The 15,032-nt window shown below is 54.7% G+C and overlaps 1 protein-coding gene across 1 annotated transcript; it reads right to left on the bottom strand.

Moving 5' to 3' along the window:
* Positions 1 to 656: 656 nt before the first annotated feature.
* Positions 657 to 15,032, bottom strand: ITGA2B (integrin subunit alpha 2b). Its single transcript, XM_019434837.2, has 30 exons — positions 14,727 to 15,032; positions 13,061 to 13,182; positions 12,875 to 12,972; positions 12,586 to 12,751; positions 12,261 to 12,310; positions 12,141 to 12,186; positions 11,919 to 12,047; positions 11,496 to 11,543; positions 11,298 to 11,341; positions 11,102 to 11,155; positions 10,912 to 10,964; positions 10,506 to 10,717; positions 7,565 to 7,747; positions 7,270 to 7,315; positions 7,066 to 7,170; positions 6,927 to 6,982; positions 6,682 to 6,833; positions 6,412 to 6,537; positions 5,952 to 6,019; positions 5,660 to 5,807; positions 4,577 to 4,669; positions 4,229 to 4,308; positions 3,828 to 3,908; positions 3,610 to 3,706; positions 3,354 to 3,506; positions 3,106 to 3,231; positions 2,517 to 2,630; positions 2,188 to 2,289; positions 1,857 to 1,973; positions 657 to 911 (listed from the first exon to the last, which is right to left on the bottom strand). Exons 1-30 carry the CDS (start codon positions 14,912 to 14,914, stop codon positions 855 to 857), a joined length of 3,114 nt encoding a protein of 1,037 aa, XP_019290382.1. The 5' UTR covers positions 14,915 to 15,032; the 3' UTR covers positions 657 to 854.

The raw sequence follows: 15,032 nt of genomic DNA, 5'->3' as shown, positions 1-15,032 counted from the left end.
CTGACGGCTATCCCTGGATTCCAGTCTCAGCGGGCGGAGGGAGAGCTATCTTCCATTCCTAGGCCCGTGAACTCCTTGCCCGGGGCCTCTTTCCTGACTGAAGAGCCTTCTCTTTGATGGGGAGGAAGGGTAGCTGGACAGCAATGCCTGCTCTCCTCTCCCTGGTGTGATGCTGCCTTCCTCAGGCTGAGGGTTTAGTCAGCCTCCCCCTGCCCCTCCTCAATCTGAACATGGCTTTAAAGGCTTTCTTTTCTTTTCTTTTCTTTTCTTTTTCTTTTAACAGGAGTGGGAAGAGCATGTTATGTTCCCAATCTCAAGTCAACTTGAGGCTTATCCCTCAAAAAAAAAAAAAAAAAAATACTGTTTAAAGCTGTCCACCAGAGACCAGCCTGCCTTCTCCGATGCCCCCAATCTCCACGCCACCCAGCCACCCTCAGACATCCCATCTTTCTCCAGTATCACCTAGAAGCTCTGTCACCCTTTCTCCCCTGTTCCACCCCACTCTCCACTTCCAGGCATTCCCCAAAGATGATAATATGCCACCTTTGCCTGGCAGAGACACTCTCCACTCACCCTTCTGCCAGCCCCGGCCCCTCACTCCAAACATCACCTCATGCCCGGTGCCTTTCTCTTCACTGAGCCAAGAGGAGACAGCGTGCTGGGGGTTGGGGCTCAGCCTCTTTATTTGCCAGCGGGGAAGGGAGTAGCCAGCTCTCACTGGAGGGGAGAATATCGGGTGTCTAGGGGACAGCTCCAACCCATAGAGCTGGGGGTGCACCCTGAAGAAGGGGAGGGGCGGGCACGCCTGCCGCCTTCCTCCCAGGACACTCCCAGGACACAGCGACGCTGCCCCTTCACTCCTCCTCTTCATCTTCTTCTAGTGGTGGCCGAACACGCTTGAAGAAGCCAACCTGGGGGCACACAAGGGCCGGGGACAGGGTGTAAAGATGATGGGTGGGCCCCAGAGCAGCAGTTGAGGAAGAATTCTAGAAAGCAGCCAGGCACGAGGTCCTTCCCTGGACCAGCACAGAATCGGATCCCACTGCCAACACAGATGGCCGCCGTCCCCACTCAGAGAGAATACACGTAACGAGTTGCTTTTTTGGTTTTTTTCCCTTGACGTTTTATCCTTTCTTTTAACGTTTATTTATTTATTTTGAGGGGGGCAGGCAGAGAGAGAGAGAGAGAGAGAGAGAGAGAGAGAGAGAATCTCAAGAAGGCTCTGCGCTGTTAGCTCAGAGCCTGACATGGGGCTCATTCCCACAAACTGTGACCTCATGACCTGAGCCGAAATCAAGAGTCAGACACTCAACTGACTGAGCCACCCAAGCACCCCCACTCTTGACTTTTTCTTAAATATTGGCGATTGTGTATCTCTCTGTGACTCTAGCACACAATATGTATTTGATGATTTTAAGTCTTAACGCATGATTTTCCCTAAAAGTACCATGGCTTCCCAGAGCTTGAACACTTGAGCGAGTTTGAGAACAGCCCTCCTGGCACAGAGGAGGAAGTGACCCACCAGGGCCTCCCGGGTCTCCCACCTCAGTCAGGGGGAAGGACAGAGTCAGGAGGAGGTGAGCCCTGTCTTCCTCAGCAGCCAGGGAATTCCTGAAGGCAGGACTCACTCCCTGTGACTCTTCCTGTCAGAGGGGAACAGACTGAAAAGGCCTTAGGATTTCAGGGGCCACCTCTTCCAGAGGTCTGTGCCCTGGAAGAGGTCCTCTGGAGAATGAGACTCTAATGGTAGAGATGTGAATGGACCCGAAGTCACCATCTCTCTCTGCCTCCCTGTGAGGTAGGGCAGGGCCAACTGTGTGCCCTCCTGGGGACCCCACTCTCCCTTCAGGACTTACCTTCCACATGGCCAGGACCAGGACCGTGAGCAACAGCAGGCCGCCCAATACACCTAACAGCACCCACCAGATTGGAATGTCTCTCTCCTCCAAGACACGAAGCAACTGCGTCTCGACCTGAGGGCAAACCCATGTGTCTTCTCAGTCACCCTGACACCTGTCTTTCCCAAAGACTCAAACTTGTGGGATGCGCATCTCTGAGCCAGCCACCTACCTGTGCCGCTCCTTGGACCCAGGGGTGTCCCGCCCCCATCCTGCAAGGTGCAGACACTTGGGAAGACAGTGGGTCCTGCAGGGCTCCTGTCCCCTGCCACCATGGGTCTATACTCACCGCAAATTCTCCACTGGGCAGGCTGAGGGCGGGCACAGAGTAAGGAAGGGAGGAGACGTTGAACCAAGCTTTTGACTTTAGCACGAACTGATCCAGTGGCCTCTGAATGGGGTGGGGGTGAAAGCCATTTACATGAGTCTATTGGTTGTAGGAGTCCTGGCCCCAGCCTCCCCGCTACCTTGGAGTCCTGCCCTTGGCCTACGCCTGGCTCCTCGAAAATAAGCCTTGCCTTCCCTCTCTCTTCACCACCCCCCCCATGCCCTATATCTCCCCAGAACAAACTTGGTCCCCGCCGCCAGAAAGCCCCGCCCTCCAGCATCTGCCCCCACCTGCCGGAGGCTGGGCAGCCACAGGAAGGCCAGCACCGTGACCATGGCCCTCTGCCCTCGTGCCATCTCTTGTAGCTCACACTGCACCACTGTACAGGGCACTGAGTCGCAGCTCTAAGGGGATGAGTCATTAGTTCCCAGCCCCTCTGACCCCTCACCCCAAGGACCCAACAACAGAGAGGGGCAGGGGGGCAGGGAGCTCCAGGCTCCCTCTCAGGAAGGGCCTCAGATTCAAGCGTCTGAGGTTGTCTCTAAATGGGGTTGCTCACATCGTTCCAGAAATGCGAGGAAGGGCCGAGAAGAAGTGGGTCATCATATAGTGTTCAATACCCAGAATTTTTGTAACTCTGCTTTGGCATTTCTCCATTTTCTTTAATGTACCGGGAACCTTTGAAAATTCAAATATTCCCACCCGGCCCAGACACAAGACCAGCTCAACCCTTCATATTCATTTGGAGTGTTCCGTGGGACCAAGGTGGCACACCCAAGGCCCACATCACACTGCCAACCGCTCTCCCTGCTTCCCAGAGCCTCTGTCCCCTGGGCCCCAGGGAAGAAGCCCCAGCTGCAGACCACAGAGCTTGCTCACCACGCGAACTGGATCCTGAAGCCTGGAGGGCTGGTTGGACCCTGGCAGGAGGGCCTCTCTGCGGTCCCGCTTGTGATGCCCCGTGTAAATGGGGGAAGGGCTGGGGGTAGGCAGCCCCCAGTTCAGCTGGGGAGGCAAAGAGCCGTCAGTCGGTCCCGAGCACCGATCATCTCCCCACCCTCCCAGAGGGGCCCTGGCTGCTGGGCTGGGGCCTCACCCATGGCTGTTTCTTCCACCCAGGCTCTCACCTTGAGGGGGTTAGGAGCCGGCTGTGGGGAGCATCGAAGCCCCCCCTGAGGCTGTATATCCAAGATGTAGAGCAGGTCAGAGGGCTGGGACTGGCTGGGAAAGCTAAGGCTGAGGTGGAGGCCACTGACAGTGCTGGGGCCATTGTTATGGAGCTGGTGGGTGGTGACGGCAGACGTTAGGTAGCTCAGCACCTAGTGAGTGCGTAGCTCCTGGGTACCCCCCACCCCAGCCTGGGCCCCAGGTGGTCCTCGGTACCTCATAGGTGTGCTCAACTTTGGGGCCCCAGCTGTCCGAGCTGTTCTCCCCGTTGCCTTCTTCCGCCACCATCAGCAAGGAGGCTGGAAAGGAGTTCCTGCAGGGGCCCAAGCCCCCGGGGGGAGCCTGAGCGCCTGACTTGCCTGTAGGGCTTCCCCCCAGGCCCTCTGAACCTTCGGCTCCTGCCCGCTGTCTCCCCGATCTACCCCTGGTCTCACCCTTGCAGTTCCATGTGGGCCTTTGCCCGGACTGGTACGTCCAGCAGCACAGCCTCGCTGTTTGGATTCTGGCTATTTTTGCTGGAGGGGAGGGGACAGGAGAAGCATGTCAGGGACACCAGCCCAGTGAACATCCAAACTCTCTGGACGGGGCCAGAATTTCAGAAGCTTCAGGAAGCGCTAACTCCACAGGCAGCGTGCCACACTGAAGTTAGACCTGGGTAAGAACTTCCTCTAGGGCTCCAAGACTCAGAAACAAGTCTCTGGGGGAAGAAAGGGAACAAGGACGTCTGAAGAGCAGGCACCCCAGAGGACCCTTCTGGAAGGAGAGCATCTCAGGGTCTCTGCATCGGGATCAGATAGGGGAAGGGTGGTGGGTAGGAATGCTCCCCTGCCCATACCTTCTGATCTGCAGCCAGAAGGACACATGCTCCCCAGCCTCTTCCAGGTCCCCCACGCTCACCAACATCGTGATTCCTATCTGAGAGAGAGGGAGGGCCAAAGTCACGGCCCAAATGCCCACTCTGGGCAGCCTTGTCCTGAACGTGGCCTCCAGTTTCCATCCTCCAAGTCACCAGCGTTATCTCAGAAGCCCACTCAGAGAGGGAAAGTCACTCACCCAAGAACGCAGGGAGTGTGAGGCCCAGGATTCCAGCCTGGGGCTATATGACTCCAAAGCCAGCCCCTAAAGCTCGGCTGTGTATGAGCCTCAGGTGGAGCAGACCCAGCACCCACGACTCGTGCCTCACCTGGGCATTTGTCTTCATCGGGTTGCCCAGCTCACACAGCACCACCTTGGTCTCATTCTCCTTCTTCTGGTTACAGATGAGTCTCTCAAAGCCCTTCAGGAAGGCAGTTTCAAGAAAGAAGATGGTTGCAGAGCATCCCATATATATTTAAGCTCCCTTGGAAAGTCTGGAAGAGACTTGTGTGCAAGGGTGCAGAGAGGGGTGCCTTGGGGTGGGAGTCTGAGGGACTGTCACGTTCTTCCTTGTGTCTCACAGTAGCACCTGATCATTTTTTTTTAATTTTATTAATGTTTATTTACTTTTGAGAGAGAGAAAGAGAGCACAAGTGAGGGAAGGACAGAGAGAGTGAGACACAGAATCTGAAGCTGGCTTCAGGCTCTAAGCTGTCAGCACAGAGCCTGATGCGGGGCTCGAACTCACGAACCATGACATCATGACCCGAGCCGAAGTCAGACACCTATCCGACTGAGCCACCCAGGCGCCCCGCGCCTTATCATTTTTTTTTTTTTAAGTTTACTTATTTTATTTTTGAAAGAGAGAGAGAGAGAGGCAGAAAGAGAATCACAAGCAGGCTCTGCACAGTCAGCATAGAGCCTGATGCAGGGCTCAAACTCATGAACCATGAGATCATGACCTGAGCGCAAATCAAGAGTTGGTCGCTTAACTGAATGAGCCAGGCACCCTGGGCAACTTATTATTTTTAATGAAATTTTGGGAAATAAAAATACAAAAACATTACATACAGGATGCTTCCATTGTTAGAAACTACATCAACAAGATAAAAAATAAATACATGCCCATGTTAAGTGTCTGTGGAGGCTAAGAAAAAAGACTGAAAGGAAATCCACCAAATGTTAACAGAAGTTTCTGCTAACATTTCGTACCTGAGCCATTTGGGGTTTGGGTTTTATAATAGAGCCCTTGGATTTTATGCCATTAGCAAAAAAAAAAAAAAAAAAAAAAAAAAAATCAGTTTTACAGCAATGCATAAGAGAAATGGGGGGGGGGTCCTCAGGTGGAAAATGAGAGTCGAGGCTCTTGCACCTCCCAGGTCCCCAGCAATGCCCCTGGGTGGGGCCTCACCTCAGTGTTGCCGATGGCCCTCATGTAGTGGGTACCTGGGGGCAGGTGCACAACCAGCTCGGCCTCGTAGGCCCCCTCTCCCTCATTGACTGCATCCATCTGTAGCTCCAGCACATTGTCGGCTCCAATGAGGAGTGGGGAGCCCGTCCTGTGAGGACAAAGGAGTTACAAAAAAAAAAAAAAAAAAAAGCAGAGGAAGCTAGGTCCACCCCAGGATCTGGGAAGGGGTGAGGACAGAGTATCAGGCCCCCCGGGGGGCGAAGGGGTGTCACGGGGCAGACGGCCTCCTCACACGTTGGCGGTGAGCTGGAGCTGGGGGACACACAGATCATCCTCTCCGCAGTCCAGGATGATGCGGGTCTAAAAGAGGCATGTCAAGATGTGTGGGTGAGCTGGGGGTGGGGGAAGTTTGAGGGTCACATCGGAACTTAGGGAATTAGGTCCAAGAATGAAAAGGAGTTTGGAGCTGACGTCAGGGCTTGGGGATTTGCATCAGGGTTTGGGACGATGTCAGGATGGTGACATCAAGGTTCATGCGTTTGTCAGTGTTTAGAGGTAACATCAACAACACTTGGGACCTGTGTCAGGGTTTAGGGAATTTTGAGATTTGGAGGTTTTTCGTTAGGGTTTGGCGTGACAGCACAGATGAGAGGTGACGTCAAGATTGCGGGGTTCACATTATGACTTCGACACTAACCCTAACCCTGAGCAGGGGTCCTGCACCTCCCTTGCCTGCTTCCGCCCACCCCCACCTGCTTCTGGACATGGGTGTCCCCATGAAGCACGAGCTCGGGGGCTATTCCGTCCTTCTCGGGCTGCAGGGACACATTGAAGCTGAGTACGATGGGGCTCAGCTTGTCCCGGAAGTCAGCCTCATCCTAGGGAGGGGACAAGAGTCAGACTGTGCACCCTGCTATACGTGTCCCACTGACCACCCCCGTACCCACATCGCTCAGCCCGTGCCCCGGGGCTGGACGGACAGGCTGGAGCACCCAGCCCGGCCCATCCCCAGCCTGGCGTACCCGGAGGAAGACCATGGTGGAGTGGCAGATGGGGCTGTGCCTCCCGCCCAGGTCCAGATGCAGGGTGGTGCCCGCCTGTTGAGAATTCAGCAGTAGCACCCGCCGGCCCTGGCGAGGCTTCTGCCGGTCCAGCTGCAGCTCAGCTTGTAGGGCTGGCAGGGCGAGCGGGGAGGGTCAGAGTCTCCCTGGCCAGCCTCCAGGGGAGCCCAGGACCACCTCCCTCCTGTCCCTACCACGACACTCACGCAGCTTCTGAGGAATGCTGTGCCCAGTGACTCCTACACACATCTGGATGTTAAAGCTGCAAAGATGTGAGTTGGGCTCAGGGGCTAGGATCCCTCAAGGTCCCACACCTTGCCTGGGCCCTGCCCTCCGTCTCCTCACCAGCTCACTGGTGTCTGGGTCTGGGGCAGGACACAGTTCTTCACAGCAGGATTCAGTGAATCTTGCACCAGCAGCTGCACATTAGCCATCACCACTGGCTGAGCTCTGGTGGGATGGGGGCATGCTTGCCATTATCCCCTCCTGAACTGGTATCCTCTGATGGTGTGGGCCCTCCGCCACCACGCCCCTAGAGCCAGCACTCACCTGTACACAGCCACCTGGTTAGCCCCATAAGCTCCTACCAGTAGGTCTATAGATATTGGAGGGGTCAGAATCAGCAGTAAGAGGGGGCAAGGGTGCTCATCACCTCTTTCCCAGAGTTTCCCACACCACTGCCTCCACTGAGTTTTGGCCTGGCCTCGCCTGGCCTCCCCTGGCCTCCCAGCCCCACAGAGGGGTCAGACGCTCAGTGGGGCAGAGGCCCCTGACTGTATTTTTCAGCATCTCCAGCTAATGCCCAAGGGCCCTTCCTGGCTAGCCGGAGGCATTCCAGGGGCACCTGGGTATCCGTTGTCATCGATGTCTGTGGCACCTCGCAGGGAGAAGCCGAAGCCAGAGCCTGTGGGGAAGGGGCTGTCCAGGATCTGGGAGGGGCGTGAGCTAAGCCCCTCACTCTGACCCAGGAACACCAGCACTTGGCCCCGACCACTGGGACCCCCGTAGGGGGCGGCCACTGCAACATCTGGAAGAAAGGGAGGGGCTGTTTGTTACAATTTTCTCCAATTTTTGTTTCTTATCCAGGCAGCCCTGAGCTCCTTCTCTGGGCAGAGGGCAGGAGACCGTGAGAGGGATACAAAAGTCTGGTGCAAGGAAGCAGTTATCCTGCCCCTCCAGGAGTTTATGAGTGAGTACAAAAGAGACCCATCAACTAGGATTATTATAAACACAGTAGCAGCCTTTGATAGCTATTGAGAAAATTTATTGACATGATTTCATTTAATCCTGAATTAGGCATTGTTATTCCCATTATTTTTTAAAGACTATGAGAAATTACTTTTTTTTTTTTTAGGTTTATTTATTTATTTTGAGAGGGAGAGAAAGAGCACAAACAAGCAGGGGAGGGGCAGAAAGAGAGGGAGAGAGAGAATCCCAAGCAGGCTCCGAGCTGTCAGCACACAGCCTGATGGGGGGCTTGAACCCACGAATCATGGGATCATGACCTGAGCCAAAATCAGGAGTTGGATGCTTAACTAACCAAGCCACCCAGGCACCCCAGGCATTATTATTCTAATTTTAGATGGAAAAACTGAGTCCCAGAAGAGTAAATAATCAAGACCAATGAAGAAATGGCTCCCTCTTCCCCTAGGGACCTTCACCCCATTTCAATTCCACCATGCAAACTCAGAGCCACACTATGGGCTTGTCATCACTAAGCACTTGTAAGATCATTCTTGAAGATGTATTTGTTAATCATCATAATCTTATTAATTTGTAGGAGTTATTTACATGTGACAAGAATTAAGATCTTTTATATATGTTGTAACTGTCTTTCCTTTGTCTTCTGACTTTGTTTTCTATGCAGCTTTTTTTTTTTCTTTTAAAAATCTACTGATTGGGGTGCCCCGGTGGCTCAGTGGGTCCTACTTGTGCTCAGGTCATGATCTCATGATTTGTGAGTTCGAGCCTGCCATCAGGCTTTGCGCTGAAAGTGCAGAGCCTGCTTGGGATTCTCTCTCTCTCTCTCTCTCTCTCTCTCTCACACACACACACACACACTCTCTCTGCCCCTCCCCCTTCATGCTCTCCCTCACTCTCTCCCTCTCTTTCCCTCCCATGCTTTCTCTGTCTCACAATAAATAAACTTTAAAAAACCTATTGATTTTTCTTTCTTTCTTTTTTTTTTTTCTGTTGATTTTTCTGATTGAGTTACACAGAATTCATCCATATAAGACCGCTCTGACCACAGTCTCATGCCCAGACTCTGGGCCTCCATTCTCTCTTGATCTTTAGCACCTTCCTTTCTTTACTTCCTTCCGACCATTCGATCACCCTTGTCATATCCTCAGCCATCTTGCCCCACTGCCAGTCCTCAGCAAACCTGGCCAGACCTCACCAGATTGGGCCCCAGGGATTCCTGACCACCAGGAAGGTGGAGATGGAGGTACTGCCCAACTGTTCCGAGGGGGCACTGCTCAGCCCCCTCCCCCACTTTGCTCAGCGCCTATTTCAAACCTTCTTCATTCTGTCAAGTTCCCAGCCCCCCCCACTTCCTTCACAAAGAGAAGCAGCCCAACTGTTGTGCTATCAGTCCAAACCCGCTTTTCTGGCTTCCTTTACCCTGCCACCAGGCTAAACATCTCAGCCCGGTCTTCTCTGTGGCCCATCATAGGGACCCTCCTCCAGCTCACTTCCCTCCCCACCCTGTGTCCCCGCAATATCATTCCCTCCACATTCAACCTACTCCATATGCTTTGAAATTAAAATAGCCTTCCCTTGACCCTCATCTCCTTTCAGGACTCTCCTTTTTCTTTTCTTTTCTTTTTTCTTTTCTTTTCTTTTCTTTTCTTTTCTTTTCTTTTCTTCTTTCTTTCTTTCTTTCTTTCTTTCTTTCTTTCTTTCTTTCTCTCTCTTTCTTTCTTTTCCTTTCACAAACTGAAAGAGCTGTCTACACTGGCTGCTTCCAATTCTTCACTTCCATTCATCCCTTGCCCCCTGGCATTCTGACTTTTGTCTCTACCCGGCCCTGAATCAGTTCTTACCGCTGTCACCAATGACCTTCTTGCTAAAGTCCAAGGATACTTCTCCAGCTCCATCTAAGTATGCCTTTCAGCAGCATCTGAAATCACCGATCCCCTTCCTCCTGCTCAAAGGGCTCTCTTCCTTTGAGTTCTGGGCCATCCAATCTCCTGGATCTACTACTTCTCTGGACACTCCTTTGTCTCCTTTCCAGACTCACTTCATCTGGGAGTCCCCTAAATGCTCTTGCTCCCCAGGGCTTTGTCCTCTGCCTCTTCTCACTTCACAGGTGCCCAGGACCTCATCCAGCCTCCCCAGGCCTCTGTCTCTCACTCAGACCGCTCTGGTGGGAATGGGGAACCCAACTGTTCTCTGGAAGTCTGCCTACTGCTCCCAAGCCCTTCAAGGTCAAACAGGCCCAGCGCTGAGCTGCTGACCTCTGCCTCCCACTTCACCTTCCCAGACCTGCTGCTTGGTCTGAGTTACAGGCAGTGAAGGCACCAATACCCCTCTCCACCAATGACTCGCTCTCTCTTAGCTCCACATCCAGTCACCCATCAAGTCCCAATAGTCCAGGTTCTGGATATCTGTGAAGTCACCCCTGTCTCTAACTCCACTGCCGAAATCCACACCCAAGTGCTCACCATCTCTTGCCTAGACCAATGCAAACAAATCCTAACTGATCTCTTTCAACTCTTAAACCCACAGTCTTTGTTGCGGCTGTTAACCCCTCTGCAGCAAGTGGGGCACCTTTCTTCCCTTACCATTGTAGCCATCCCGGTCGAGGTCGCCCAGAGGCGCGATGGCGGAGCCGAATCTCCCGTAGAGCTGTGTGCCCGTCAGCAAAACGCTGGGGGCGCCCAGTGGGTGGTGACCGCGAGGCTGCAGGAACAAGTACACACGCCCCACCTCGGCCAGTTTGCGGTCAGCGCGGCTCTCCATGTACAGTGGCGCGCCCACCAGCAGGTCGTGCCTCCTGCAGGCCAGACGGGCGGTTCCGTGGGGGTGGGTGAGAGGGATGCTGCGGGCCTGGGCCAAATCTCGCTCATTCTCGCCCTTCCGCGCCCCTCGGTGGTCACATGGGAACGGGTGAGGAAAGGAGGGGACCGAGAGCAGTCAACCTCTCTGGTAATAGGGGACTCAAGTCCGTAGGGATGGGGCGCCCCTCACCCGTCCCCGTTGACATCAGTGACGGCCACCGAGTGCCCGAAATACGAAGCCACCTGCAGGAAGACGAGGCTTACTTAATTCCTGCCCCCAGGCCGGCACCTTCTCTTAACACTGCCCTCCACGCTCCGCGGAATATTCTAGGGTTCCAGTTCCCCAGCGTCCGCCACCCCCCACCGGGACCGGTTTCCACCTGCTCTCCGTGCAGCCGGTGCAGCGTCTGGTGGTCCGAGTTCAAAATTTCCACCTGCACGGACAACGCCCAGGCGCTCATCATTCTTGCTCCCGCTCCAGGGCAGAAAGGGCAGGGGGGGCGTAGGGGGCTTGTGAGGCTGAGGAATGGGGCCGAGAGCTTTGGGATGCCCGGTGGCGGGACAGGGGGCACTCACCGCTCCCAGGGTCCAGCTCCAGGTGGGGGCGCCTAAGACATACTCTAGGGAGAGCCGGACCCCAGTTAATGAGGTCCTTCCAACCTACCCATCTCCCGCCCGCCATTCTGCCACCCAGGGGAGATTTCGTGGCGGGGAGTGGAGGTGCTCCTCCCCGGGCTGGGCTCCCCAACGTTTGCCCCTAAATGGATTTCTTGCCTGTAGTGTTGATATCCCCGTCGAACTCGCCCACGGCCACCGAGTACCCTGAAGACACGACACGAATTATTCTTTCTGGGAGGGTGAAGCAGGGAGAGAGGCCAAGGGCGAGGAAGAAGGGGACCCAGAGACCCAAACCCTGCATCGCGTAGATGGGAAAACTGAGGCCATCGAGAGGCCAGGACCTGCCCTAGGCGCCCCAGCGAATCCAGGGCGGGGAAGGCGAGGTGGGGCATATGGGAGTTGGGCGGTCGGCGGGAAAACTGTGGGAGCAGAGAGTGGAGGCGCCTTCGATGCCTCTGGGGTTGGAGTTGGCCAGGGGGGTTGGTCTGAGGGCGCTCCCGCAGGGGCAGGACCTGACCGGCGGAGGGGGCGGTGATACTTAGAGGGATGAGAAGTCTAGAAGGGAGGGGCCAGGGTTACCCCGGTAGCCGTCGAAGTACACTGGGTTGGTGTAGTCTGCGGAGAAGCGCTGGGTGGGCACGTTCCACAAGAGGGTGCCTGGGCGGTAACTCGAGACGATTTCGGCAATAGGAGCTCGCGCCAGGAGACCTAGGGCGCGAGGGACAGCGGGTGTGGGGGCTGTGACGACTGGGGTCTCCCCAGGCCAAGAGGAGGGAGGGAGGTGTACGGATGGGCACGTACCTAAGAAAAAATAGCCGCCAGGGGCCCCAAGCACCAGCTCTCCAGCCTGAAAGGGAACCCTGGAGGTGAGAGGGGCCCTGTTTGGGAGCTGCCCCCACGCCGCTTATGCTCCCTACTCGCCTGAGTGACCGCGGAGCTGAAGCCCGCTTCGCAGTAGCGCTTGTCTTGGACTAGAGAAGGCAAGGAGGAGGGGTCAGCGAAGGGGCGGGTCAAGAATTGTGCGTGGGCGTCTGGGGCGGGGTAGGGGCGGGGTCACGGGGTTAATATGGAGGCGTGGCCTTGAGTCTGAGCCAGGCGGGGCGGGGCTAGAAGCTGGGCCCAGGAGTTGGGCCCACGGGGATGCCGGACTGAAAGCCGGGCTTGGAGGGCGCTTGGGAGGTATCAGGTGAAGGAGGGAGCTAGGTGGCCGTGAGGGAACGGAGACAAAACGGAGAGCTGAACTCACTAAAGGACTTTGTCACGTAACCCCGGCTCATGGTGTTAGCCCGACAGGGCGAGTACTCCGCGCGGTAGCCGGTTTGGAGCTGAGCCACGAAGCAGCCACCTACGGGCGTCTTCTCAGCCTCCTCTGTCTTTTCTAGGGCGTTCCAGTGCTGCCAGGGGGCGCAGGCCTGGAACAGGGCCACAGGAGAGTGGGGAACCGGCGGGATTCGGATTCCCCCCCCCTCCCCCCCCCCCACCACCACGTGTCCCTGCCCACGATTGCTCTCTGTGCCCCGTTCCGCGGCGCCCACCACAATGTTGTTGTTCCAGCTGACGACCGACGCCCCCAGTCCTTGCCCGGCCTTGAAAGTTTGGAAGGTTTGGGAGCCTACGTGTCGGGTCTCATCATCTGGAGGGCGCAAGAAGGATGGGGCGCTGAAGCTCGGCTGTCCACGCTCCCTGTAACCCCTCCCTCTGCCTCCTTGAGCAGGACTCACTGAGGTCGAAGGGCAGCGAGGTGCACTGGCCGCCCTCGGTCCTCCAGGGGCACAGGAACACGCCGCCCGTCTCCTCCTGGCTGCGGCCCCGGGTCCTCGGGGCGCCCACCACGATGGCCACGCTGCGATGGAAAGCTGGGTGAGTGTGGCGCGGATTCCCGGGCACCACACGCCCCGTCACCTGCGCTGAGAGCACTACCTGGAAGGGCTGTGTGCCTTGGAGGGCACTGGGTCATCTTTCCTCAACGAGATATCACAGACCGTGGAGCCCAACCTTTTATGGCCAAACTGCCTCCCAGTGGGAGAAATCACGTGCCTAAAGTAACCTAGTGAGTTAAAGGTAAATCTGGTACTATAACCGTTTGGTTTGATTTGAATATGAGGAGTTTGTTATCCTTTCTGAAAAACACCTCCTAAGCTTTGCACATCATCCGAACTCCATATACCCCACCTCTATGCCCCACACCGAAAGCCAGGGATTTACATGCCCCCGAGAGCTTAAGACCTTTACCTGAGAAGTAGTTTCAATGGTGAAGAATTAGGGAGGCTACTGGGCACCTCTAAAGTGAGGTACTGATATTGCTGAGGACCTTAGTAGATCTAGGTTCAAATAATAGCTCTATCATGTATAAACTGCAGACAATACCTACCAATCAATGTCAGGAGAAGTAAATGAAATAAATGTATGAGGGACATTTCTGCATGGTGCCAGCCAAATAACACATAACAAGTACTAAAAAAAAAAAGTATTAATTTTTTTCTTTCATCTCGTAGGATGTTTATTAAGTAATACCTATGAAGCCAATATCTGTAGAAACAAAGGGAAAGAAGCAAGAATGGGAAGAGAAAGGAGTCAAATGCAGATTCAGGCCCAGTGACAGTCACGGGCCAGCACCCTGGGAGCTCTGGAGTTACAAGGACCCTTCAGAACCATCCCAAGTTGAGGTGAGAACATCGGACCCTTACACCTCTCTCCTCGCTCCACACTCCTCATGATCAGTCATTGGTTATAGGCCACATTGGAAAGGGGACTTGACTTGGGGGGAGGTGACTCTTCAGCAGAGAAAATTCCCCAAGAGGCAGATACTTGAAGGCCATCTGCCATCCCCACTCCCCGAAGGTGAGCATCACAGCATCTGCTACACCCAATAAGTAACTAGTGCAGGGTAGTTACTGTAAAGACAAGGAACCAGGACTCTAATCTTGGAAGTCTGATTTTACAGCTGATTAATTCCAACCATTAATGCTCTATTGTTTCTTTTCAAAATATCTATACTTTTGATGGGGATGGGGGTGGATAGAGTAGAAAAGCAAGGTGGAGTGGGTAGACAATTTCGCGGTTTTGCAAGTCAATTTAATAAATGTATTTTAAAGGGTGAGGGTGGAGTAGGTCATACAACTGACCCTTGGGGGGAAAAGGAAGGCATCAAATTTTGCCTTTGTTCTTGCTGTAGTTTTGGTGCCTATCTCCCCTTTGGTGCCCCTCCCTGACACTCTTACCTGAGCCAGTTCTGCCAGTATTCCTAAAAAGAACTCAGTCTGAATAGAGCCTAGAAATCGCTTTGCTCAACCTCTATCACAAATGGGGAGCTTGAGGTTCACAGAAGTAGTGAGGGGGGCACAGAATCCTTCTCTCTCCCAACACCCAAACTTCTCCCGGGCTCACCTCCCACGGCTGTCCTTGTAGAAGTCCAGCGAAAACCCAAAGTGGCTGCCATTGGGGCCTGTGTAGAAGGTGAGCTGCACTGGGTCCAGGTTCAAGGCCCAGGCTAGAGGGACAGCATCGGGTCCCAAGAGCAGCTGCACCCACTCCAGAAGCCAGAGGGCATGAAGTGGACACACAGCTCTGGCCATCTTCCTTCTCCCACCACCTCCTAGGCAGGAATGGGCTAGCTTCTTCCTCTTCCTTTCTGTCTCTACCACCGGAAAGCTTTTCTTATCAAACTGGAACTCACTTGCTGAGCAGTGGGCA

Source organism: Panthera pardus, unplaced genomic scaffold (genome assembly GCF_024362965.1).
Source record: "Panthera pardus isolate Hobbes unplaced genomic scaffold, ASM2436296v1 HiC_scaffold_3, whole genome shotgun sequence".
Lineage (NCBI taxonomy): Eukaryota > Metazoa > Chordata > Mammalia > Carnivora > Felidae > Panthera > Panthera pardus.
The sequence above is the reverse complement of the archived record's forward strand: the minus strand, read 5'-3'. Positions and strand labels throughout refer to the sequence as shown.

Excerpts from the sequence above, each read along its gene's own strand:
- ITGA2B (XM_019434837.2), bottom strand. The coding sequence starts at position 14,914 with ATGGCCAGAGCTGTGTGTCCACTTCATGCCCTCTGGCTTCTGGAGTGG. Across the intron at positions 5,808-5,951 it reads CTCCAGCTCACCGCCAACGT|GACGGGCTCCCCACTCCTCA; the intron begins GTGAGGAGGCCG and ends TTGTCCTCACAG. Across the intron at positions 3,707-3,827 it reads GCCCACATGGAACTGCAAGG|GAACTCCTTTCCAGCCTCCT; the intron begins GTGAGACCAGGG and ends GGGCCCCTGCAG.